The sequence below is a fragment of the Mauremys reevesii genome, linkage group 1, assembly GCF_016161935.1.
Source record: "Mauremys reevesii isolate NIE-2019 linkage group 1, ASM1616193v1, whole genome shotgun sequence".
Classification (NCBI taxonomy): domain Eukaryota; kingdom Metazoa; phylum Chordata; order Testudines; family Geoemydidae; genus Mauremys; species Mauremys reevesii.
In genome coordinates, this window is record NC_052623.1 from 322824273 (window position 1) to 322850151 (window position 25879).

Below are 25879 nucleotides of genomic sequence, written 5' to 3' on the forward strand. Positions count from 1 at the left end.
TTCTGGTATCACTTCCTCCCACTTTTGCATGTATTTAGTTTCAAGATTTTTCTCTTTTCTATGAAGTGGGTGTAAAATTCTATCAGATCAGAATTCTCTGTTCACACCAGTGGTAGCATTTAACAACTTCTTCATACTAGCTTTTCCCAGAGGTAGATGACTATACCTGGAGGAAGGCAGTGGAAAATCAGGCCCCCTCTCCCTACTGTTCTATACCCAAATCCTGCAAACACTTACCCACTTGAGTAATCCCATTTGTGGGATTGGGGCCTGAATACTCTTAAATAAAAAAGCAAGTCTTATTGACTTAGACGTGATTGATCTGAATGTTTGACTTGTCATATACATAAGTCCTCTTTAAAAATTATTTGACTAATATTAATATTATCAATTATTATATATATATAGCTCCAAAAGTGTATGGAAGGTAGATAGCACAAATAGGATTAGATCCCAGCACAATCAGCCTGTATTGGAAATGCAAACAGTCTAATATACTTTTGGACACAGTAAATATCATTGCCAACTTATCAACTCATAGTTGTATAAGAACATAAGAATGACCATAGTGGTCAGATCAATGGTCCATTTAGCCCAGTATCCTGTCTTCTGACAGTGGCCAGTGCCAGGTGCTTCAGGGGGACTGAACAGAACAGGGCAATTTCAAGTCATCTATCTCTTATCGTACAGTCCCAGCTTCTGGCAGTTGGAGTTTTAGGGACACCCGGAGCATGGGGTTGTGTCCCTGACCATCTTGGCTAATAGCCATTAATGGATGTAAGATTCCTGCATCTCAGGGTCAGGGCACCTCCTTTGGTAGTGCTGGGAACTCAGGACCCACACCAGATCTGTGAACATCATGGCTTGTGGCGAGGCAACTAAATGAGCAATAGCTCAGGCCTCTTGGATGTGGGGGTTAGCACTCATCCAGCACTGAGTGTGGGGTCCAGGATAGGGGGATCTGGGCCCACTCTGCTCCACCATGTCCCAGCCCAGGGACCTTGAAGGGATGGGTGATTCCATTGCTAGTTTGGCTTGCAAATGTTAGATTGCTGCCTCGCCTCCTGGCAACACAATAGGACAAATGGCTGATTCCCCTGGGCTGCTTCCTACTGGCATCTGGTTGGGTTGCTCTGTGGCCACTGTGGCCTGGTTCCCAGTGACCCTGATGAGTGGCTCATTTTCTGCTTCGTCTTTGGGTTCCTCAGTCTTCCGGGGTAGTGGCTGGCCTTGTCTCCAGGCTAGCTCAGGAGAGTCATCACCTGCCAAGCTGGTTGTGGGCTCCATGGGCAATTCGACTTCCTGGAAAAGCTATCTGGCTCCAACTGAGCTGCAGAGCTCTGTTCTTATACTTCCTGCTCTGCCACCACACTTTCTGTGAGGGGGAAGTGAGAGAGGTGTTAGGGGAGCTCAACAAGGTGAGTTAACTCCCTCTGTGATGGTATGAGGCTGCTCCACCTCATTACAATGGACCTAGCCTCCCTGAACGTATCTAATTCTTTTTTGAACCCGGTTATACTTTTGGACTTCCAGCATCCACGGATTAACTATGTGTTGCATGAAGAAGTACTTTGTTTTCTTTGTTATTAAATCTGCTGCCTATTAATTTATCGGGTGATCTAGAATTCTTGTGTTATGTGAAGGGATATAGTTTGGTGGAATTGTTATAATATAGTTCTTGTAAAGAACTTTAATACAAAGATTGTAAATTGATCAAATTGGCCTCATTGACTCTGCGGGGGTTGGCTCAGACCCTTATGCCTTAGCATTGTGCATGTTTCTATTGTTGTGCTGTTGAAGGTAAGTCATGCTTCAATTTTAAAAATGATTTATCTAATGATCGAATATGGGGACTATTTGTTAAAGTATGTTTATATTTACATGTACACAAACTCTAAAGCATCTTTTCGTCTTCAAAACAGTATTTTTAATAATCCTTATTTTTATTTGCAGGGCTTTCATTGTAAAAGCAAACCTTCCAGTAAGTATAAGCAATTCCAATTTGTGTTATTCTTAAATTATTGACCAAAAAAAGGTCTCTACAAGTAATAAATCCCCTCCAAGGCCACATCAGGGCAGTTTGATCATTTAACATGGTATTTCAAACCAGTTTTACAGAATCTTTCTCTAAAGTAAAACATTTTAAAAACTGATGGGTTATAATAAATGTTAGGATAATAGTTCTTACTGGCCACTGTGGGAAAACAGGATGCTGATCTAGATGGACATTTGGTCTGACCCAGTATGGCCGTTCTTATGTTCATGAATTTTGTGCTTTATTGCTTTGTAATTTTCCTTACCTAGTATAATCATTGTTAAGATTTCCTCAGCCACCAAATGTGTTTTTATTACCTACAATCATCATTATTATTATTAGCTATAAAATACTACTACTACTACTACTACTACTACTAATAATAATAATAATAATTAATAGCAACAACAACTACTACTGCATGATAGGGTGAAGAGAATCTGCAAAGATTTGGAAAGGATGGGATTAAATCATCTGCCCACCCCATCTGCCTTCTCAAACAGCCAAGCATTCTTGCAGCATGTTGCTGACCAGCATGAATGGACTGTCAGATTCTTGTGGCAGGTACTAGTGAGTCTTACTTAGGTTAAGGAAGGAGTGGGAACAATTTGCATAGTGAGGGTGCTGAGAGCCATTGAACCAAACTCTAAAGCATATGATGGAAGCCACTTCAAGCCGGGGGTGCAGTAGCACCCCCAGCAACCCTAGTTCCAGCACCTATGGGATTAGGTATCTGATTCCCTGAAGAATGAATTCTGTAGCCCACACAGAAAGAAGTGCAGGAGCTGATAGAAGAAACGGGGGCTTTGACCCTGTACTCTGCCTTGGCTAAAGCAAGCCATATTATCCTTTCTTTGGGCAGGCTGAGGAAGCCCTTTAGCATGATGTTTTGGCCTTAAAGGGAAGGACCCTTGTAACATTTATTTTGTTTGTTTGTTCCCAGAACTAGAACTGGGTCCGGATTGTGCTAGATAGTATACAAACACAGGGGTAGATACGGTCCCTAAACTGAAGGCCCAGTTCTGCAAGGAATTCCATTTGGATGTGAGGGTCCAGCCAAGCAGAGCCAGTAGCAGGATCAGGGCCTATATCACACTTTTGTCTGAAAATTTGTACCCACTATCATTATTACAAGACACACAAGGATGGCTAGATGCGAACGAGATTAGAAAATAACTTTTCTCTTTGTCCTCGTTGTATTTCATTTGTGCATCTGACAGCACTTTATGTACTGTCATTTCCACTGTTCCCCTGTCTAGTCAATCAGTTATTATTATTATATATTATTTATATTGCAAAAGCACCTAAAATGGCCCCAATCAGGTATTAGAGCCCTAAGACACCACACACTGTACTCATAACACAACCAAAAGATGGTCCCTGTCTCACAGAGGTTGCAATCTTGAGCATCAATTTTGCAAAAAATCAACCATGCACTTAATTATAAGTATGTGAGAGATCCTATTGTCTTCGGTGGGACTTCTCACATGAGTAAAATTAAGCAGATGCGTAAATGTTCTCAGGATTGAGGTCTTGGTTTCCCCTTTTTTATGTGGGTCTTTTGTCAGCAACGGGAGAGAGAAAATACACTTAAGAAAATGTGATAGTAAAATCCCCATTAAAATTGGGGCTCAAGAGGACTTAGGAACAAGTGTAACAGATGAAATTACTTTTAATTCATTTTTAAAAAACGGATTAGATTTCAACTTGATGATGTCAATTCAGTAACAATGATTATAAAATCAGATTTCTGTCAGAAAAATGGTTAGGCATCTGTGCATCACTATGTAATCCAAGAATCTGGAACATTCAAAATGGTGTGATATCTTGGTCCTACGCCATTTACCATTTTTTTCATTGACTTGGAATGAAACTATCACTGATAAAGTTTGCAGATGACATGAACATTGGGGGCAGAGGGTGATAAACAATGAAGAGGACAAATCACATAGAGCGAGCAGTCTGGATCTCTTCATATGTTGGGCACAAGCAACCAATATGCATTTTTTGGCTAAGTTTGAACGTATGCATCTAGGAACAAATAATGTAAGCCATACTTACTGGATGAGAGACTCTGTCCTGGGAAGCAGTGAGACAAATATTTGGGAGTCATGGTGGATGATCAGCTGAACATGAACTCCCAGTGCAATACTGTGACCAAAAGGCTAATGCAATGCTTAGACACATAAAGAGAGGAATCTCAAGGAGGAGGAGAGGTTATTTTATGTCTGTATTTGGCACTATGCAGCTGCTACTGAAATACTGTGTCCAATTCTGGTGTGCACAACTCAGAACGGTAAATTGGAGAGGATTCAAAGAAGAGCCACATAAATGATTAAAAGATTAGGAAACATGCCTTATAGTGATACACTTAAGGACCTCAATCTGTTTATCTTAACAAAGAAACAGTTGAGGGGTGACTTGATCACAGTCTATAAGTACTTATATGGGGAACAAATATTTGATAACGGGCTCTTCAACATAGAAGACAAAAGTAAAACACAATCCAGCAGCTGGAAATTGAAGCTAGACACGTTCAGACTGGAAAGAGGCATAATTTTTTAACTGTGAGGCTAATTACCATTGGAACAGTTTGCCAAAGGTTGTGGAGGATTCTCCATCACTGGCAATTTTGACATCAAGATTGGAAGTTTTTCTAAAAGCTAGGTTCTATTATTTTGGGGAAGTTCTAAGGCCTGTGTTATACAAGAGGTCAGACTAGATGATCACAATGGTCCCTTCTAACCTTGGAATCTATGAATCCATGAAAACATAAGTGCACATTTTTCAGAATTTACTACACGGTGATATCTATTTTAAACGGACATTGTCAACTTGAAAATCTAGTTAACTTCAGAAGTGGTGTGTGTAGCAAGTATGTTTTACTATTCATTAACCGCAAGTTGAACTTCAATTGTCTTCATGTGGGAGTATAAGAAGTTGATTTGGAAGTGTGTGGAATCATCATAATAAATTGATCCCAAAGATGTTGGGGTAAATTTACAAGTGCTATGCAAAATGGCTTTATGGGTTCATATCCCTGTGAAGCAGTTTTAGTATACCTTTAGGTATATTTGGAGATATACTGCAAGTATACTAAATACTTTAGAACACTTATAAGGGTGAAATTTCAGGTTAAAAATAGCTAGAACTATGCTAGGATGTCAGATTGTATCTGTGATTCATTTACCTTGTATGTCCTCTGATTAAGGTTATTGTCTAATTTGAGCTTCTTGCCCCAGGCTTCAAATGATTGAAATAATATATCTCCATTCCTTATTCACCTCACAACCATAGTTTCTTCAGTCCAAGTTTACAAAGGGTTGAGTTGTTCCAAGCTGCCAGATATCAGACATTTCTTGTTTGCTTGCTACATCATCATATAACAAAGAATCAGCTGTGGCTGGGCTGGTGGCAAAACCACATGGAAATTATGTTCATGCTGAAAAGCAAGCCCTTGCGGATGTCTGACAGATCACCAAATTACCAGTGTCCATAATTAGCAATATTTCTATTAACAAAACACTAGGATAGAGAGATTATAACCATAATTGTAGTTATATTTCATATACAAGCCAAATGTAGGTCACACCTACACTGTGGAGAAAAGTGTATCTTACAGCTGTCCTGTAGTGTAGGTCAAATTACTAATCAGGAATGTAAAGAAGTGTGTGTACTCCCTAAAGGTAACTGTCTAATGAGGAGAAAAATAACAGAGATGATAAAGATAGCGCTTATGATGTTGAAGAATTAGTCAGAAATAAATAGGGCAGATACTTGCAGTGTCATAGTTCTGATATCAGGAGCGTCTGAGAACATTTACAGGAAGGGAATTCTTCTTTTCTTCTGTCATCTCTTCCCTCTACTGACCATTTATTCTGAAACAAAATATATGTAGTCATGCAAAATCCATGCTATGAGGTATTTAAAATTATTATTTATTTTTTTACAAATAGTTTTATGATATCCTCAAAATGCCTTATAGAACTGAAAAAACTAATATGAAGGGATCACTTCACTTTGCACAGCATTTTGCTTTTCCTACAACTTCTTGGGAGACTCCTGGAGACTTAATGCAGATGTTATTGCTTCTGGTTGCCATTTATATTCATAGTATCATAGAATCATAAAAATGTAGGGCTGGAAGGGTCTTTGAGATGTCATCAAATTCAGTCCCCTGCTCTCTGGCAGGACCAAGTAAACCTAGTCCATCCTTGATGGGTGTTTGTCAAACTTGTTTTTAAAACCTTCCAAAGATGGGGACTCCACGACCTCCCTTGGAAACCTATTCCAGAGCTTAACTACCCTGATAGTTAGAAAGTTTTTCCTAACATCTAACCTAAATCTCCCTTTACTTCTTGTCCTACCTTCAGTGGACATGGAGAACAATTGATCACCGTCCTCTTTATAACAGCCCTGAAGATATTGGGAGATGTTATCAGGTTGCCCCTCAGTCTTCTTTTCTCAAGATTAAATATGTCCAGTTTTTTTCAACATTTCCTCATAGCTGAGGTTTTCTAAACCTTTTATAATTTTTGTTGCTCTCCTCTGGGCTCTTTCCAATTTGGCCACATCTTTCCTAAATTGTGGTGCCCAGAACTGGGCACAGTACTGCAGCAGAGGCCTCACCAGTGCCACATAGAGCAGGACAATTATCTTCTGTGTCTTACATACAACACTCCTGTTAATATACTCCGGAATCATATTAGCCTTTTTTGCAGCTGCATCACATTGAGGACTCATATTGTTTGTGGTTCACTATAACCCCCAAATCCTTTTCAGCAGTACTACCACCTAGACAGTTATTCCCCATTTTGTAGTTGTACATGTGATTTTTCCTTCCTCAGTGATGTAATTTGCACTTGTTTTTATTAAATTTCTTCTTGTTGAATTCAGACTCATTCTCCAATTTGTCAAGATCATTTTGAATGCTTGCAACCCCTCCCAGCTTGGTATCATCTTCAGATTTTATAAGCAAACACTCTACTCCATTATCCAAGTCATTAATGAAAATATTGACTAGTACCAGTCTGGCCAGGGCTGAAGTCACCGAGGTCTTTTGTGACTTCCGTGACCTCCATGATAATACTATAGCCTTACTTATAACCCTATTATCCTGCAGGAGCCTACAAATTAATTATTTGATTCATTGTTTAATAATTTGCTCATATGAAAACAGTACAGCCTGGTTACTCTATGCTGGCATGACAGAATATGAACAATCATATGTCAGATGATACTGTCCAAGAAAAGATCTCTGGATTTTGCAGCAATTTTTTTGAACTGAAGAGCTGCAACTAAAGCTGAATGCCATCTAGGATTTATATTGTTAAATACTAGGTAGCTCTGAAATTATGTGAACTAGGGTAAAAGGGCCTGATTTTCCACTCTTTTCCACTGGTTTTACATTAGTGTATCTCCATTGAGTTCAGTGGAGTTCCAAGTGCATAAAATCAGAATAAAGGAGTGGAGAATCAGGGCCGTAGTGTTATGTATTGTGGTTGCATTTGATAGATAGCCCTCTTCTATTTGGGGTCAAATTCAGACAAAAAGTGAATGGGTACGATTCCACTGAAATCAACAGAGATGCACGCATTTGCATCAGTTGTCAGTTTGGCCTCTTGTAGATCCATGATAATGGGCTTTCCCTGCCAACAGCAGCTGCTGAAACCTTCCGCTTAAAAGGAGAACCCCACAGATTAGTGGGGACTGTGCTCAGGAGATAATAATGCCTCTGAATATTAATATATCAGTGATTCTCTGCATCACTGGTGGGAAGATGGTGTACCCATGTCTTTCTCCCTCCACCCGTCACCTCCCTCTGTAGGGTCAGTGTTATGGACATGGTTCATTCACCTTCCATGTGAGCAAATAGACATCCATGTGAGGAATCTATTCTTGGCCACATACCCAAAGAGCACATTTTAGCGCTTAGATTGTAAACTTTTTGGGGAAGGCACCTTGTCTTTTATTTGTATGGCCAGTGCCATGCACTCCTATAGTTCTGCAGAAATTATTAATATTACTAATCATTGCATTGTTATGTACTAACACAGCTAAAATGAAGTGGTGCTGCAGCATATGTGGCAAAGCCAATGTATTGTAATGGAGATTTCAGCAAATACAGCCCAGCAACTCATTCAAACAACCTCTAGGCGGGTATGTGTTAAAATTCCTCACTTCAGAACACTACCCACGTAATTACAGATCTATACCAAAGCCTGATTAATCAGATATTCTTCACCCATGATTGCAAGACAACATCTTTTAGACAGAAAAGCATAACAAATACATGAGGGGTGAAATCAACTCTGTCTGCACAAATACTGAATAATCATGCTCTATGTGGTGGAGGCTAGGGGGGTTGGAGAGGTGGCAAAGAGCTGCTGAAGCCCAGCAAATTGCATGGGATTTTGGGGCCACACGACCACCACTCAACCCCTCTTGGCTTTCCATGATAGTCTCACATAGGTTTAGCATGGGGACCCAAGCAGTGACGTGTAGGAGATGCACAACTCTGAGAAGGAAAATAAAGGAAGAAATAGTCAATATGTCTTGGATGTAGAAATGCACCACTATCTACATCATGAACAAACCTCAGCCATGATAAATATGCCCCACACCTATCACTGATTGTGAGCTTCGTGGTCCGCAGGGCAAAGAAAATCCTATAGGTATGAAATGTTTGCCCATGAATAGAAAAGCAATGGTGCCCCCTTGTGTAAAAATGACATTTAGCAGCTGCCCAGACAGTCCACCAGCCCCCATGGAATTAAATACTAAATCCAAGAGTACCTCTGATCACAAAATAATACACTTAATGGTTGTGAGAAAGCCTAAAAGCACTGACAGTGCAGTCATGTTCAGTGATTACAACTGTGTACAACTCCTTTTCCTCTCCTGAGTTGGGCAATTTGTCACTGAACTGTTACTGGTGAAGCTGCGACACCACTCAACTGTACAACCAATTAAAATGTTTTGCTATTCAGGCCTTGGATCTTTGGTCTCACTCACATTCTTCTTATAGAAACATTGGGGTGAAATCCAGGCTCCATTGAAGTCGCCACAAAATTTCCCAGTAACTTCAGTAGGCCCAGGATTTCACCTTTGGATTTTTTTGGCCATGTTTGTGATATTCTTTAAAATGCCATATGGCCAGTTGGATTTATATATATATGTATTTTTGACATTCACAGCTGGTATTTTTAACAGTTTCTGCCGTGATGCTCCTGCCTCTTTATCTTCTACTGTATTGAAAAGCATGAAGCTTTCAACAGCAATGAAGTGTGTACAGGGAAGCCAATGCTCTCTTCACTTAAATATTAAAGGGACCCTGAATCTTGACGGTAGGTCAGCAGATTTGTTACTAAACCATTTTCGGGTTGTTTTGCTGTTTGTTTATGATCCTTCAGCCAGATTTTGTTCCATATTGCAGTGTTCATATCTAAGCTGAGTTGAATTAACTATATCAGTAAGATTTTATGGAACAGCATATTTACTGCTTTACTAAAATCCAAAGGTGAAATCCTGGCCCTATGGAAGTCAATGGGAATTTTGCCATTGACTTCAGTGGAACAAGGATTGCACTCCAAGTATATTACAATTAATGCTTTCCCTTCTTCCACTAAAGCAGGGATAGGCAACCTTTGGCACACGGCCCATCAGGGAAATCTGCTGGCGGGCCGGGATGGTTTGTTTACCTGCAGCATCCTCAGGTTCGGCTGATGGCAGCTCCCAGTGGCTGTGGTTCACTGCTCCAGGCCAATGGGGTCTGTGGAAAGCGGTGGCCAGTACATCCATCGGCCCACGCCGCTTCCTGCAGCCGCCATTGGCCTGCAGCTATACTATTAGGGCCTAAAGTTGTAATTCTGTTTAAAAATAAGAGTAATCAAGCTTTTTGGCATGAGCTATTATTTGTAAGCTCTTGCTGTTCATGTGGACAATTCTCTGACCTTCTAGATGTTTCATTATTTTTTTCTCTCATGACTTGCTCCTTTATTTCCCCCTGGATAAGGATGCATTCCAACCGGAACTTTGGCCCAAGCCCTCTGAGTTTTGGAGTGGTGTGCATTCAGATCCAGATATGGACCCTGACCGTACAAAGACTTATTCACATGCTTAACTTTGCAAACTATGAGTAGCCTGATTAAAGTCAAGTGTGTAAATTTAAGCACCTCTGTCACTTTCCAGAGTCAAGACCTTGGATTCGAATTCTGTGCCCTGGGTCATTTGTGCTAGGGATGGGAGTTAAACTTATGGGATAGTAATTGCCAGGATCACTCTTCTTTACTTTTTTTGTAGTAAATTTACTTTCTCCAGGCCTCCAAGACAATACTGCCCTATTTTTATGACTATTAAAATAATTGTCAATGAGGTATTAATTTGCTAATTCTCTTAATATTTCAGGCTGTATATTGTCAAGTCTGGCAGATTCATATATGTTATTTTTTTTTAGTATTCCCTAACCTATTCTTTATCACTAGCTATTCTGATAAGTTTTTCCTCAGTTCCTAGTTGCTGAGATGTCTTTTCTTTATTTTTCTTAGTGAGGCAGGTATCAAAAAGGAATTCAGTATCATAGCTATTTTTGAGGTATCGTTAATCTAATTCCCCTCCTCTTTTATTAATGTATTTATTTAGGTACTACTCCTGAAAAATTTTGTGATTAACTTAAAGTTAATGGGACTACTCATGTGCTTAAGGTTAAGCATGTGCATAAGTATTTGCAGGATCAGTGCTTTAATCCCTAGCAATTGTTATACCTTATGAAAATAAGGACATATAGACGTATGACCTTATTTTGACATTCAGATAAATCTCTGAATCTTGCACATAGAAGGAAACCCTATGAATGCACTGCAAGTTTTGTAGTTTAGTTTTTGTTTTGTTAAGATGTTGAAGCATCAGCCTTTTAAAACATATTTAAAAATTAATTTCAGAAAATATTCGTGGTCTGGAAATCTGTTCTCTGTCAGTGGACATGCAGCAGTCTCAGTGTGTGAATGTGAGATTTTCTAGAAAAACGAGCAACAAGCTTCTTGGAAGGAAGGTACGCTCCCTCTTTTGGATTTGCTTAGCATAAAAATATTGTGAGCCTTTGGAGGAAAAAAACCAAGAATACATTTAATGCCTCTCTTTTCTTCATCCCACCACTGACTTTGCCAAACTGTGTACATGTTGATTATACTTCTATGATGTTACCTTAAAAACTGCTGATTGGAGAATATGACTCAAATTGCAACACTTTTTTATAACATATAGACTCCCTTATTTACCACCTCTAATAATTGCTTCATTTATCATTTTGCAAGAGGTAGTGCGCTTTACAGAGTCTAGTTTTCAAACCAGCCTCAACATGAGCTTTCATTTTGTGCCGGTGTGTGCCATTTTGAACCTGTAATTGCTTATGGAACACGTCACTTAGACATCTAAGTATGTGTGTATTAGTTACTTACCTTAGATGGTCAGGTGGTATTAATTTCAACTGCAAAATAAATTGCAGGGCCAGACTGAATCCAGAATTAGTATCTTTGAAAAATCTGACCTACTATGTGGAAAATAAGATGATTTTTTTAATTTAATGACTGATAGCTTATAGCTTTTTATTAATATCACAAACATGTTATTTCTTGTGCTTGTGTATATGTTGTGAAAGGACCATAAAGCCTCATGATAAGTGAAATGAGGGCTCTTTCATCAAAATAGTGTTTTGCCTCTATCACTCTAATATTATCCTGTGATCAAACATGCCTTAGTGCAGCATTCAGTTGGCCATGAACTACCTATAACATTGAAATTGAGGTAAATTTTCTGTGCACTTCCCAACGTCTTTTCTTGGCTTACATCCAGTAAATAGAACTGGAGACCTCAATTGATCCTTACTTCCCTCAATTCCATGCCACAGACTGAAAATGAATAACTCCTGGATGAAATTAATGTAATTATTGTAATTTTTTACCTCTAATACACATGTAAGAGAGTCTGAAATCTGACAAACCACTGATAACCTTTTAGAGACCTCTGATGGAAAGGTCAGATTTCACACTACAATTTGTTCTGCCAGCAACGACTTTACCAGATCTATGTCTCCAGTGTCAAAATCTAGCTCAGTTTGGATCAGAAATTATGAAACTCTTGGAAATCCCTTCTGAAAATAATGTCAGTGTTTTTTTTTTAACATTATTCTCAGTCATATGATCTTTAAGAACATATAGTGTTGTTGTAAACAGAAGTCAGTTTGAACAAAAGTAACTCATTGCTTAGACCTGTGATATTGTGTATCTTATGTGTTCTGGAAGTTATGGAAAAACTTGATTTTAAATGCATGTTTTAAACAGGTGCATGTGCAGTTTAATTGCTTTGAAGTCAATGTAGCACAACACATCTATGTGACCATGAAAACAATACCAAATTATTGTGAAGTCAAGTTGAGTCAGGAGTACAATGTTGAAGGTAGGAAATGATCTTTAAAGTGATGTTTCAGAAAAATAACAATGACTAAGGCCAGATCTTCTGCTGGCATAAGTCTTCCTAGTCTCAACAGAGTCAGTGTGCCTGGGATGATTTACACCAGCTGAGGATCCATTCAGCCATATATTTTGATGATTTTGTTAGGTGTACGCAAAATGGAGTCTCAAGGTTCACACACAAAAGTGTGTTTGCAAAATTGCAACCACACATGTATCTGCAAGAACTGCAGTTGTGCTAGTTAAATTGTCTTTGCATGTGCAGTAGAGTTACCCTATTTCATGTTCAGTGCTGAGGGGGCTGTTACACAACTGCTCTGCACCTTGACCTGGGGTTCTGGTACCTTTTGAAAGTTTGGCTCAAAGAGTAATTTTTTACATTAGATGTAAACAGTTTATTAAAAAATATAGTCAAAGATTAGAATAAGCCCTTTTGGGAGCTTGTTCGTAGAAATTCAGAAGAAATGCACAGGGCTTTCTAGGGAAGATTTTTGTTTTCAATTAATGTTTTGATCTACTACTTCTTTCTGTATACACAGGTATGATAGTAATAGTTCCAAACTATTTAAAGCACAGTGCATGCTACTTGTCTATAAAACTGGTCAGATGACATTTCACAGATTTTATTATATCCTGTTATGTGTTGCCATAAATTAGGGCTGTCAATTAATCACAGTTAACTCATGCGATTAACTCAAAAAATTAATCACTATTAAAAATACTAATCACGATTAATCACAGTTTTAATTGCACTCTTAAACAAAAGAATACCAATTGAAATGTATTAACTATTTTGGATGTTTTTCTACATTTTCAGATATATGGATTTAAATTACAACACAGAATACAAAATATTTGTGGATGTTTTCTACATTTTCAAATATATTGATTTCAGTTACAACACAGAATACAAAGTGTACAGTGCTCACTTTATATTATTTTTATTACAAATAGTTGCACTGTAAAAATGATAAACAAAAGAAATAGTATTTTTCAATTCAAGTAGAAGTACCTCATACAAGTACCATAATGCAATCTCTTTATCGTGAACATGCAATTTAAAAATCTAGATTTTTTTGGTTACATAACTGCACTCAAAAACAAAACAATGTAAAACTTTAGAGCCTACAAGTCCACTCAGTCCTATTTCTTATTCAGCCAATCACTAAGACAAACAAGTTTGTTTACATTTACGGGAGATAATGCTGCGGCTTCTTATTTACAATGTCACCTGAAAGTGAGAACAGGTGTTCACATGGCACTTTTATATCCAGGATTGCAACGTATTTATGTGTCAGATATGCTACACATTTGTATGTCCCTTCATGCCTCAGCTACCATTCCAGAGGATGGGCTTCCATGCTGATGACATGTGTTAAAAAAAATGTGTTAATTAAAATTTGACTGAACACCTTGGGGGAGAATAGTATGTCTCCTACTCTGTGTTTTACCAGCATTCTGCCATGTATTTCATATTATAGCAGTCTCGGATGATGATCCTGCACATGTTGTTCGTTTTAAGAACACTTTCACTGCAGATTTGACAAAATGCAAAGAAGGTACCAATGTGAGATCTCTAAAGATAGCTACAGCACTTGCATGAATTGAAAAATACTATTTCTTTTGATTTTTACAACACAAATATTTGTAATAAATATAAAGTGAGCACTGTACACTTTGTATTCTGTGTTGTAATTGAAATAAAAAATGTTTAAATAAATGGTATTCTATTATGGTTTATCAGTGCTATTAATCGCAATTATTTTTTTTAATCGCTTGACAGCTCTACCGTATATATAAAACCTTGGGATGTTTAGCAAACATTTCAGTTTCATGTTACATTACCTCACTTTTTATTGCATGAGAAATAATGTGAACATAAATGAAAAACAGGTTATTAGAAAGCCCTATTTGATACCACATTACATGGAAGAAGGAACAAAAATATACACTAGAAAATTGCTCCTGGCATTGTATGGGAAAAAGAAAACAAAAGGCTTCTCCAGTATTGATTTAGCCAAAAATGCTAAGTCTAGGAAGCAACCTTGGAGATGTATAGAGCTAGCTAAGTGCATGTTTAAATCAATCCTTAAGACTCCAATTTCTGACCACATATTATCTGCCAGGGTCTAAACTGACCTTTATGTCAGGCAAACTACCTAGGAAATAAATAATGTATTTCTTATAACAATAAACCTAAGAGGAAATCAGCATGACAAATGTTCACAAACATTTACGTCAGATAAATTATGTTGGGAAATTATTGGTGTTTCTTTTAAGGGAAGAATGGCTTACATTAATTGCCGCTAACAATGGATAAAAAAATGTGGTGTAATAGCCCAGATGGCAAATTTGTTTAAGGTTCTCATGAACATCTGTAGTGAGAAAAGGCCAACACTGGCGAGATAATACTAGTGTGAAGTAATCAGTGCGTGAGAAGGAAGGAAGCACTTTCTGTGTGCCATTGTCTTCTATGACTTTGTACTGGACATACACGTTCTGTCTTCAAAAACAAACAAACCAACAAACAGAACAAGGGGATGAGCCTCAAGTGCATTAGAGCAATTTCCTTTTAGGAGGTGCTCAGAACTATGGTGATAAAAGCCATAAAATACCCAGATAGAGAGGCTTCTTGTAGGTATATAGTTATCTCAGCACTGCTGAAAACTTTTGTTCTATATTTTGCAGATTGCAGGAACAATGATGTGAGAAAACATATTCCAGTCTGTTTTGGTGAGCTGAGCATCACCGGACATGCATCACATTGTCATTGTGCTTGTACAGTTGCATACAGTCAAGCAATGCAAGATGGATAAATATTTTACTGCTGCCAAGTATTCCAATGGACCATTCCCTGTTATATTTCTATACTTGTAAATCTATAATAGCTTCTGCATTTCCAACTGTTATCAACAAAAATTATAGAACTGGTAGAGTATGGGGTATTCTGCCAAATGTAAGGGGTTGGGTATATTGACTTGGAAACAGTAGATAGATAAAAAAGTGGGGTTAACACTTTGTTTAATATTAAATCTTACACACTCTGTCATTCTCACACACACAGGTTTGGCCTCCAGGTATACACTCAGGGACCTCTGCTGCAGCCTTTAATTAGCATGGGAGTATTCCTACTGACATCAGTTACATTAATAGTGACTATTGCTGTAGTATGCCAATTTAAAAAAAATCGTGCTGAATATTTTTCTACCAGTTATTGTTACAAGTAACACTTAGGATGGTTATAACTGGAAGAGATTAGGCAAAAACCCAGCATTTTCTGTGATTTTTCAGTTTGAACATTTGACAGAACTTTATATACAGCTAGGTTCACAATTTCCTCTATATTGTCAATCAGTCAATTTTTCCTGTTGTTGGTGTGGATCTTAAATTGTTCTATACTTTCAGTGTGGTTAATGCATGTTTATAAAATAATTATTTCCCACATGGCATAACCCTGTGTCAAGTGTTATATGATCATGTAAACAAAGAACTTACCATATGATGCATTACCAACAAAAAGAGGGGCAAAAGTTTAGCATATGCTTGCTCCTTAAAGGGCAATGGAAAGTTAGTCATGTGTGCACAGTGAATAAAGTTGAATGAAAATCACATGTGCCAACAATGCCCATTTGCTTCAAAGTGTAACTTTATAGAGAGAGAGCTTAAAGGGGCAGTGTCAAAGCTGATAGGCTTAAAAAACAACCTTATTGAGGGTAGACCTGTTTTTAAATTTGTATCCTTTGGAGTGTGTCTATTCATTTCCACCTCCGTAGCCCTCAACCACCCACCACCAAAAACTGCATGTCTCTGAGGGGAACATAAAACTATGGTCAGCTGTGGTGGACGGTGTAGAGTTTATCAATGCTATTCTTCAAATGAATGAATGGACACAAATGATTGGAAGACAAAAGCTACAACTTTATGCTGAACAATGTAACACAATGAATAATGAAAAGCAGCAGGCAGATGTCCTTGTTAAATTCCAATATAACTGATTCCTGATGTAACCAGCAAAGTCCCTATGCCTCGACTATAGTTAAGTGAAATTTGGAATGTCTGTCCATCCAGAAAGCCTGACATTTCAATATTTGTTTTTGTCCTTGTGACAAAAAGTAGAAATTTTGAAATTTTTTGCAGAAGAGAAATTCTGAAAAATTGTGATCTGTATCAAATTGTGAAAGTATTAAAACTGTTTCATTTTGATATTTTTGATTAACAGAAAACATTTTTGACATTCCCCAAGTTGAAATGTTTTGTTTATGGCAGTTGTTGTTTGGGAGCCTGATACCCCATTCTTTCCTATGGGCTAGGCTCCCTGGCCATCCCTCCCATGATGCACTTAGAGTCATGTGACTCATCTGGTGTACCAGGCAGCTCAGTCAGAGGGAAATCTGCATTGTATTATGGGAGATGAAATCCTTTGGGGGAGCCCAGCTCATAAGCGATATGGTGATCAGAAATATAAGTCTCATAAGGCAGTGTGCTGATAGGGAAACGTAGTTCAATGTTTTGTTGAACTGATTTGAAACTAAATGTTTCAGATCAGTTCAACAAAACAAAATATTCTGATTTGGGTCAAACTGACCCAAATCAAAATATTTCATTTATATTTTCTTGACAATTTTTTTAATTAAAATTTTCTCATGGGAAAATTTGGATTTTGAAAACTGCATTTTTCTGTTGCCTAATTTTTCTGATGGAAAATTCCCAACCTGCTCTAGTGCCAACCACAGGCTTCAAAGGTTCTACAGAGGACTCTAATCCCTATTTCAGTTGATTGATTGGTTCCTTAGATGATAGTACAGTCTGTAACACATTCTAGTGCCAGAACTGAACCATTGTGCAAAATCATCATCCCACAAGCCATGTAGCAGACTGATGCTGCTACAACAAATATTTATTTTCTCAATGGCATGTGCAGCTTTGACAAAGACCACAAGGAGTATACATAGGAGTTATTCAAAGAAATTTTTAGACTGAATATCAGGAAAAAGTTAATTGTGACGCCACTCTGCTCACTATGCTCCCACTCATATGCTAATATCCACAAATATATATTTAAAAAAAACAGATTTCTGTGCATCCTGGACCATAGTTACAAGGGCAGGGAAGATTCCTAGTTAGACCACCATAGAGGACCCCACCGCTAGACTGAAATTAACCTTCCCAACAGCCAGCTCTCCTGTCCTGTGGAGGTTTGGCAATAAAAGCTGTTGTTCCGAGAGTCAAACATGTTTTTGGCCTAAGAGAAAGCTGCACATCTTTTTAAAAATTAATATTTTCTAGCCACATAATCAGTTTTGGGAGAGACAGGCAGGTGGAACAACACATGACTAGATTCTTCAAGTTCTAGAATTTACAGAATCTTGGCCTGATGACTGTTAATGTCAGTTAAAAAAATTAAACTGGATGGCTCTGAACTTCAATCTCATGAAAATCATTAAATAGCATAAAAGAAGAGGATATTTATGTGGACCTAAATATACATTGAATGAATATGTATCAATATGAGGGGGAATACTCATACAAAAAATCAGTGTTGATTGACAACATAACTAGGAACTGATGTATAATAACTTAATGTGTTTATTTTTTTCCTATCTCAGCTGGGAAGTTGGATTATAATGTGGACAGGGCGAGGAAAACCATATCTGTGAATGTATCAGACTTTCTTCAAGACCAAGACTATTATGTTCGTTTATGTCACAAATGGTTTACCTGTGAAGATGTGGGGTCATTTGCTTTGGTGAGTAAGAATTTATTACAGGCTGGGACTATTTTCTTGTTCAATTTAGTGGGACTACACACATGAGTAATGTTGCTCATATGTATGTATTTGTACGATCTGGCCTAATATTTTATATGTAGTTTCATTGCAAGCCAGCTACTGGATAGAATTAGTGGACTCACCGTCTTCTATTTAATTTCAGATAAAAGGGAAGGAGTCTTTGAAGTCAACTTCCTTGCAATATTCCCAGTTACTGCCTTGTCTCTGCATTGAGGTAAAATATTCTGATAACCTTCAGCATCTATCCGAGCCTTAAATAAAGGAGATCACCAAAAGTGCATTATTCCTGACAATCTCTTTATAACAAATTCTGTAGTATAAATGGCCAGATTCTGAGCCATGCTTAGCAAATCAGTGAGAGTTGTGGTGCTTAGCAACCGTGGCTATTGGAGTCTATGTCCCTGATCCTGCAGACACTTATATTTATAGATTCCAAGGCCAGAAAGGACTACTGAGATCATCTCATCTGACCTCCTGTATAACACAGGCCATAGAACTTTCCCCAAATAACTCCTATAGCAGATATTTTAGAAGAAATATCCGATCTTGATTTAATAATGGCAAGTGCTGAAGAATCCGTCACTACCCTTGGTAAATTGGCCATTGGTTAATTATCCTCATGTTAAAAATGTATGCCTTATTCCCACTCTGCAGTTGTATAGTTTCAGCTTGCACATATGCTTAAATAATGAAGCCAGTGGGACTACTCACATGCATATGTGTTTGCAGGATCAGGATATAAGTGTTCAATTGGTTACCAGTAAAAAGGTCTAGGGTCTATCCTAAACTCACTGAAGTCAATGGCCAAAGACCCATTGACTTTAACGTGAGTAGGTTTGGGGCCCAAAATTTATAAATCAACAGTGTTACATATTAGAAATGATATTGTGTCATTTCAGGAATTTAAAAATGTTTGCTACTAATAAAACTTAAATTGGAATGTCAAGTAAATTAAATGAAAATCAAACAGAGACATTAGATTATGGAAAATATGAAAGAAAACCAGAATAATCCAACAGCTGTTGTGACACATCTCTGTGGCTGGGTTGTTTGGATGTGTTCTGACTTTGAATATGTGGGTTGAACTGCCTCAACAATAGCAGATTTGAGAATATAATTGACTAGCTAATGGCAATTCTTTGGGTTGCAGGGTTGGTCGGCAGTCCCAGATGCAAGGAGGACACAACTTTGCCCTTTTAAAAATGGCAAGTAGATTGTAATTACTGCATGGCTGAGTATTTATTAGTCAGTTCCTGACATGTACCATCTCCTTAAATGTTCTTGTATCTAAAATGACACTGCGTGGATTGCTGCATTTTAGGAAGTGACAGTTTTTATTTGTAACACAGAAAATAATTCTTAAAATGAGGTATTACTATGTATATTTTTCATCAGATTTTTTCTAATAGGCCAAATTCTACTCTCAGTTTACACCAACATAAATGCTAGGTAACTCTATTGATATCAAATGGTGTAAATGGGAGCAGAATTTGGCCCTATTAGTATAATTTTTGTTTCTTAATTCAAGCACGAGGAGACCAGAATGAAACAACAGCTTGGAGCTCAGCTTTGGGAAGGGTTCATGAAGAAAGTGGACTTTAAGGAAGTACACCTCTACCCCGATAAAACGCTGTCCTCGGGAGCCAAAAAATCTTACCGTGTTATAGGTGAAACCGCATTATATCAAACTTGCTTTGATCTGCCGGATTGTGCATCCCCACCCCCCGGAGCACTGATATTTGAATCCGTGTTGTATCGGGTCACGTTATACTGGGGTAGAGGTGTATTTGAAGGCAGGGGTCTGGCAGATAAGAAGGAGGAGGCTGTTGCAAATGTAAAGGGTGGATAAAGGAAGGGGAAGAACTGAGTGTGGGAGTGGTTAATAGGGAGGATCAGAGGAAACCTGAGTGGGAGTAGGAGATGACATGAAGGAAAATGTGTAGAGGTTTAAAGGTTAGACTATGGTGCATAAAAAAAATAGGAAGCTGATAATAAATGTAAGATTATTTGCAGACTATAAGCCTGATTGCAAACCTCTTCCTTGAGTGAGCAGTTACTTGCACAGGTAGTTCCATTGAAGTCACAATCTGGCTTGGGGGAGTGGTAACAACTGAAAATGAAATAGGTTTTCAGTGTTTTGTGTGGTGAAGGGTTGCTGTCCTGCAGGAAAATTCTCATACTTCAACATATGCTTTTATCTCAAACCAGAACAAAAAGTCAGAATACCAAAACTCTTGGCAGAACAAATAGTTCCTAAAGGTTTTGATTAGGAAATATCAAAATGTTTTGTTCTGAGTCGATTCAGCATTAAACTGTGTACACCTCAGCTGCTGCTGCACCTCATGGGAAGTTGTAGTTCGGGTACCTCATGCCCCCATTCTCCCCTATAGACTGGGCTTCTCAACCAAATTACATCTCCCATGATGCTGGGTAGTACTTGTGTTCACCTTTTTGTGAACATTCAAATGACCTAGTTTTACTGGTGCACCTACGAGCAGAAATGTAATTTCCTCTTATTATTAGGTATTAGACAAGTCCGAATTTCCAAATTGCTTGCATGAGTATTTGCAGAATTACAATTTTAAATTTCCATGCTGGAAATTCTTCCACATTCATCCAATCAGAGAACAAAACTAATCACAATTAATTAAGACAGCTCCAGTTTTCAACAGTGAGTATGCAGTACACTGTTTGCAAACCATGAAGTACAACCCCGCCCCCCCAAAACAAAAAAATAAGTTGAATAAATCTGTGAAATTGCAGTCTGCTTGTGATGTTCAGAGAAGAGAAAAAGAAACTAATTATGCAGATCGGTTTCCTTGTGGGAATTATTCACTTAGTTCTAATAATTATTCAGAACCCCAGAACTCCACCTCCTAGTTTGAGTTTATTTGCTCTCTCTCTATAGTGAGTCTAATTTGCCACTATCGTGCCCTCTTGCATAGTCATTTACAGTTACAAAGTCAGTGAAAAATGCTACCATTCTGATTGAGCCAAGGTTGCATGGATGGAAATGATTACCCAAGAAGCTGGGGAATAGAGAATCTGGCCCTTAGGTTTTATTTTAAGTGCTGATGCATGAATCTTTGGTTTCAGTATCATTTAGATTCATTTAATTAATCTCAAATAATGTTTCTACTGTTTGTGCATAGATACAAAGGCACTGTGGGATAGCATTGTATATAATCCAGCCACCCAAACACTAGCCTGGGAACCAGCCTGTCCTGTGCACGTCACTGTTAACCTGTGCAGGTTAACAAAGTCAAATGACCAATGTGTAGATCTACAAAACTCATCAACTACAGCTCCAGAGAAAGTAAGCTTTATATAGTATCTTTAGGACTGTAAGACTAAGGGTGATATCCTTAATCCAATGCATAACATAAGTAGCTAGGATATGGAATAAGATCAGTTGCAAATACTTGTTTTTGTTCTATCCTATCTACACAGGTTCTTATACAGCACTCAGTTTGTTATTGTATAATACCAGCATGAGTTATTCAGAGAACTGAATACACGCTGTTGATAAAATGGTTCGTGGTAGAAATTCTTGTGAACCTAGAATTTTTTGCTAAAAGAACAAGTTTTTTGTTTCCTAAAATAACTGAGACTTGATTTTCATGTACAGTAAAGCCCTTTTACACCACACTGGCAGTGTAATGCCACCTTAGCATTAGCACAATTACATTTGTACCCACTTTAAAGTCCCGTTCCACTCCCAGGCTGGTGCAAAGAACCTTAGTGTAAATAAGAATCAGGCTCATTGCTTTTTGTAGGTATTGAAATTGTGGGTGGCTTCATCCTTTCTGAAAAGTTATTTTCAGAACTAAGAGATAATTTATAACTCAGTAGGTGTTGCCAACTCTTGTGCTTTAACTTCGATTGGTTTCAATACGATTACTCACATGAGTAAGGATCACTCACTTGAATGAGTCTTTGAAGGATGTGGCCCTTGAAAAATAACTGAGGCCCTGATTCAGAAAAAGCATCCTTTTCTGGAAGGACACTTAAGCACATGCTAAACTTTAAGCATGTGTTGAAGTCCTAATTGTGGGACTTCAGCACATGCTTGAAGTTCAACAGATGATTATGTGCTTTCTTGAATGGGGATGGGCTTAAACACAGGCTCCAATTCAGAAGAGGATTTAAACATGTGCGTAAGTGTTTTGCTGAACAGGGATGGCCTGCTGAATCAAGGCCTGAAACAACAAGAGCTGTGTAATCAGTTTGTTATTGACTTAAAGAAAGCAAGTTATTACCAAATCAATTAGGTTTAGATTTAATGGGTCATATTCTCCTGTTGTTTGCACAAATCTCCCATTGACATCATAGGAAGTCCTGTTTAATTATGAGGGTAGAGTATGACCCATAGTATAAAACATATTATAAAAAAATTAACTACATTTCACTTCAAAATTTATTAATTGTTTGTAATGTGTTTTGAAAATGAGACGTGCTAACCACATACTAGGTATTACCAGATCAAATCCTGGTACCTTTATTTAGTGAAAACTCCTATTGAAGGTAGTGATTGGTCCATTATAATTATTAAATTACTTTATGTGATTAACTGATTAACACATTTTTAAAAAAGAAAACATCTTCAGTTCCTTTTCTAATACATCAATTGTACAAGTGGTTTGTTCTTTCTGTTGATACTGGTTTGTAAACCTGACTAATTCTGTGCATTCTCTTTTCAAGCAGGTAAAATATTCCCGCGTAGACACTCATCCAAGACTTTGCATGAAGGTAAATTGCTTTTTTTTGGGTAGATTAACCATTTACACCGTCCCTCCTCATTTTGCAGGTATCAGCTACAAAAGATGCATCACTAATAATCTTTTGGAAGAATACTCTTTACCTTATAACCTCTGAAAAGAAAATAGGATAAGAAATATTAGAATATTATAAATATTTAGAAATATTTAATATCTAATATTAGAAATATTAGACTAGGAGGATGTTGTGTTATGGAAGTCAATAAAAATGTCAGAAATGAAAAATGGCTCATATGGGACCATATTGTGGCATAATTTTTTTTATTTTAATGGGCTTTAAAGCTGATGGCATAACATGGCTAATAGAGACGTGCTTTCATAATATGGCAAATTTGAGAATGAGAAGACGTAGATAAAAAGCAATGTATATTGCCATTCATTTGCTCTGTTTTCCTTGCTGTTAAGGAGAAGGTCTTTAGTACCTATTCCTGCCACCAAAACTGAAATTAAAATTCAGGGCCTGATTCTCCATTGCCTTGTGTAGCCATGGACACCTGGGTAAAGTGGATGTGCAGCTCTGTGCTTCTGTTTGGGTAGTATTTTACACAGACTTTGCACAGATGTAAATCGCTAGGCAAGGTGGAAGTCAGTGGAAAATCAGGCATACAGAATTCAAGACTCATCTCATTCATGCTGGTGAAAATTGGCAGTAACTCCGTGGGAATCAGTGGAGATACACCAATATCAAAGTAATGGAAGTGAGGTCAGAATCAGGCCCTCAAAGCCAGTATTCCAAGCATTCAACTGCAGATGAGAGAAATAGCCCTCGAGATGCTCAAAATACCAAAACTTCAGACTCAGTGTCTCTCTCCAACCCTCATGAGAATTTCATAGGTAAAGCTGAACCAAATTACATTAAATCACATGACTATTTGCCTAGTGTTCACCTGAGTCCACACCCTAGTATGGCTTTGTTGGATTCTATATCCGCACAGGAAAAGTTTCCAGACCTTATAGTGGACCTGGTCTGACTTCTGAGTTTGCAGTGAAATATAAAATGAGGTGCGGTTGGATGTGTTTCCGGTATCATCATGGACATTTACCATATGCAGCATTAATGATAGTCACATGATGATGCAGAAGGCTTGAAAATATAGTATCAAGAACATAAAACAGAATAATAAAACTATCAGCCAATAAAAGAAATATGATTCAAGATAAAAATAAAACAATATTCATTAAGGGGAAGAAATCAGGACAATTACTGTTCCCTAAGAGATAGCAGGGGTTACTGCACAGCTTTAAACTGACAATGCAAAAAAGCAGAATAGAACATTTTATGCCCTCATGCTGCAAGCACTTAAGCATGTGCTTAACTTTATGCACTTGAGTAATGGTAAATTCTTTGAATATTTGTGCTATGCATCCTTCTGTTATTCAGGCAAAATAGCCAATGAAGTAAGTATTTGGCTCATTATTATTATTTTTAAAATGCTTTTAAGCAACTGATTTTTTTGTCAGTGGGACTGCATAGGAATGTAAAGTTAAACACTTGCATAAATGTTTGCAGAATTAGGCCCTTAGTGAGTATCAGAGCTTGGAGCATAACATGGGAGGTAAGCTGTGAATAATTCCCTTGCTGCTTTCTGGAATTCAGTGACTGGCTTTAGCTGGATCTGTAGCCACAAGTTCAAACTGCAAAATTCTGTTCCTCTAACAGCTTTCTTTATTTTCAGTTTACAACCAAGCAAGGCTCTTGGGTTAGATGCCCATTTGCTCATGGAAATTTCCCAGGTAAATAACTTATTTTATTAAATTAAAATGAGAAATTAATAATTATATTGTATTAAATTAACCACTAGACTACAACCTCTCTCATCGAGTAAAGCTTGTAGGTCTTGTGATGTCCTATGAATTGCATCAATAATATTTAACAGTGCAGGTTTTCCATTTGTAAACTCCCACCGTAAATCAAGTATTTGTAAAGATAGATAATAACCTGTTAAAATCAAGATAGCTATTGATATAACAGTTGACGGTATTCAAGCTGATAAAAATGGTTTTATTTTAGCACAGCATGGTATCTACTGCCATAGTCTCTCATACGTCATTCATTATGTGAGTGATTACATTTAAAAATAACAGCCTTTCTCCCCAATTTCAGCTTGGAAAATGAGAATTGCTGCCGGGGCAGAACAGACACAAGTCTCCTTCATGTCACAAACCAAAGCACAATTTTCAGTGCTGGTGTGTAACAAGGCACAGCTGTCTTCATGTGACTCTGTTGGGATACGCCACTCAGTCTCAGCGGTTGGTATGCGTTACTTATCAGAAGTTGCTCTCAATAAGGCAGCTTCCGCATATTTAATTTGAATTTATTGCCATCCATAGCTCTGGACAGAACCAGCAAAAGCCAGGCACACACACTTCGGAACAATATCCATAATTAAAGCATTTAGTCCTAGTTCTGATCTCACCCTGATGTAAGACAGGAGTAACCCCACTGAAATTACACACCAGCGGAAGTGACTTTTGAGTGCTGGACTTTGCAACTTGAATGTTCTTTAAAGTAGTTTTTTGTTGTTGTACTATTTATAAATATGTGCCCTTCATAGGCCCCATTCATTACCACCGGTGCAGGGGTGTTCCAGAGCTATACCTCCCTGTGCCAGCTTGATTTGCTGTGCTGCAGGCGGTTCACACAAGACAGGGACATACAGTGGATCCCACATCTGATCTCCCTTGAGGTTTCTGGTAGGGAGGGCAGCTTTATGCTCTGCTGGGCTTTTCATAGGACCCCTGAGGGAATAGGCTGCCTTGTGGATGCAGCACCACTGTACAGCCTATCCTTGAACTCTCTGGACACTGTTGG

General features: G+C 37.9%; 1 protein-coding gene across 7 annotated transcripts in view; it reads left to right on the top strand.

The window, feature by feature from the left end:
- IL17REL (interleukin 17 receptor E like) overlaps window positions 1–25879 on the top strand; it is a 62122-nt gene that overhangs the window by 24164 nt on the left and 12079 nt on the right. The window contains exons 2-13 of one of the 7 annotated variants that reach the window (XM_039512824.1): window positions 1954–1981; window positions 9232–9381; window positions 10975–11084; window positions 12373–12487; window positions 15190–15234; window positions 18108–18247; window positions 18432–18503; window positions 19440–19494; window positions 21442–21605; window positions 22991–23038; window positions 24744–24801; window positions 25172–25317. In XM_039512824.1, coding sequence (XP_039368758.1) covers window positions 1954–1981; window positions 9232–9381; window positions 10975–11084; window positions 12373–12487; window positions 15190–15234; window positions 18108–18247; window positions 18432–18503; window positions 19440–19494; window positions 21442–21605; window positions 22991–23038; window positions 24744–24801; window positions 25172–25317 — 1131 coding nt within the window. Of the gene's footprint in view, window positions 1–1953; window positions 1982–2540; window positions 2600–9231; window positions 9382–10974; window positions 11085–12372; window positions 12488–15189; window positions 15235–18107; window positions 18248–18431; window positions 18504–19439; window positions 19495–21441; window positions 21606–22990; window positions 23039–24743; window positions 24802–25171; window positions 25318–25879 lie in introns of those variants that run through there. The other 6 variants (XM_039512833.1, XM_039512879.1, XM_039512852.1 and 3 more) reach the window with 6 other exon arrangements.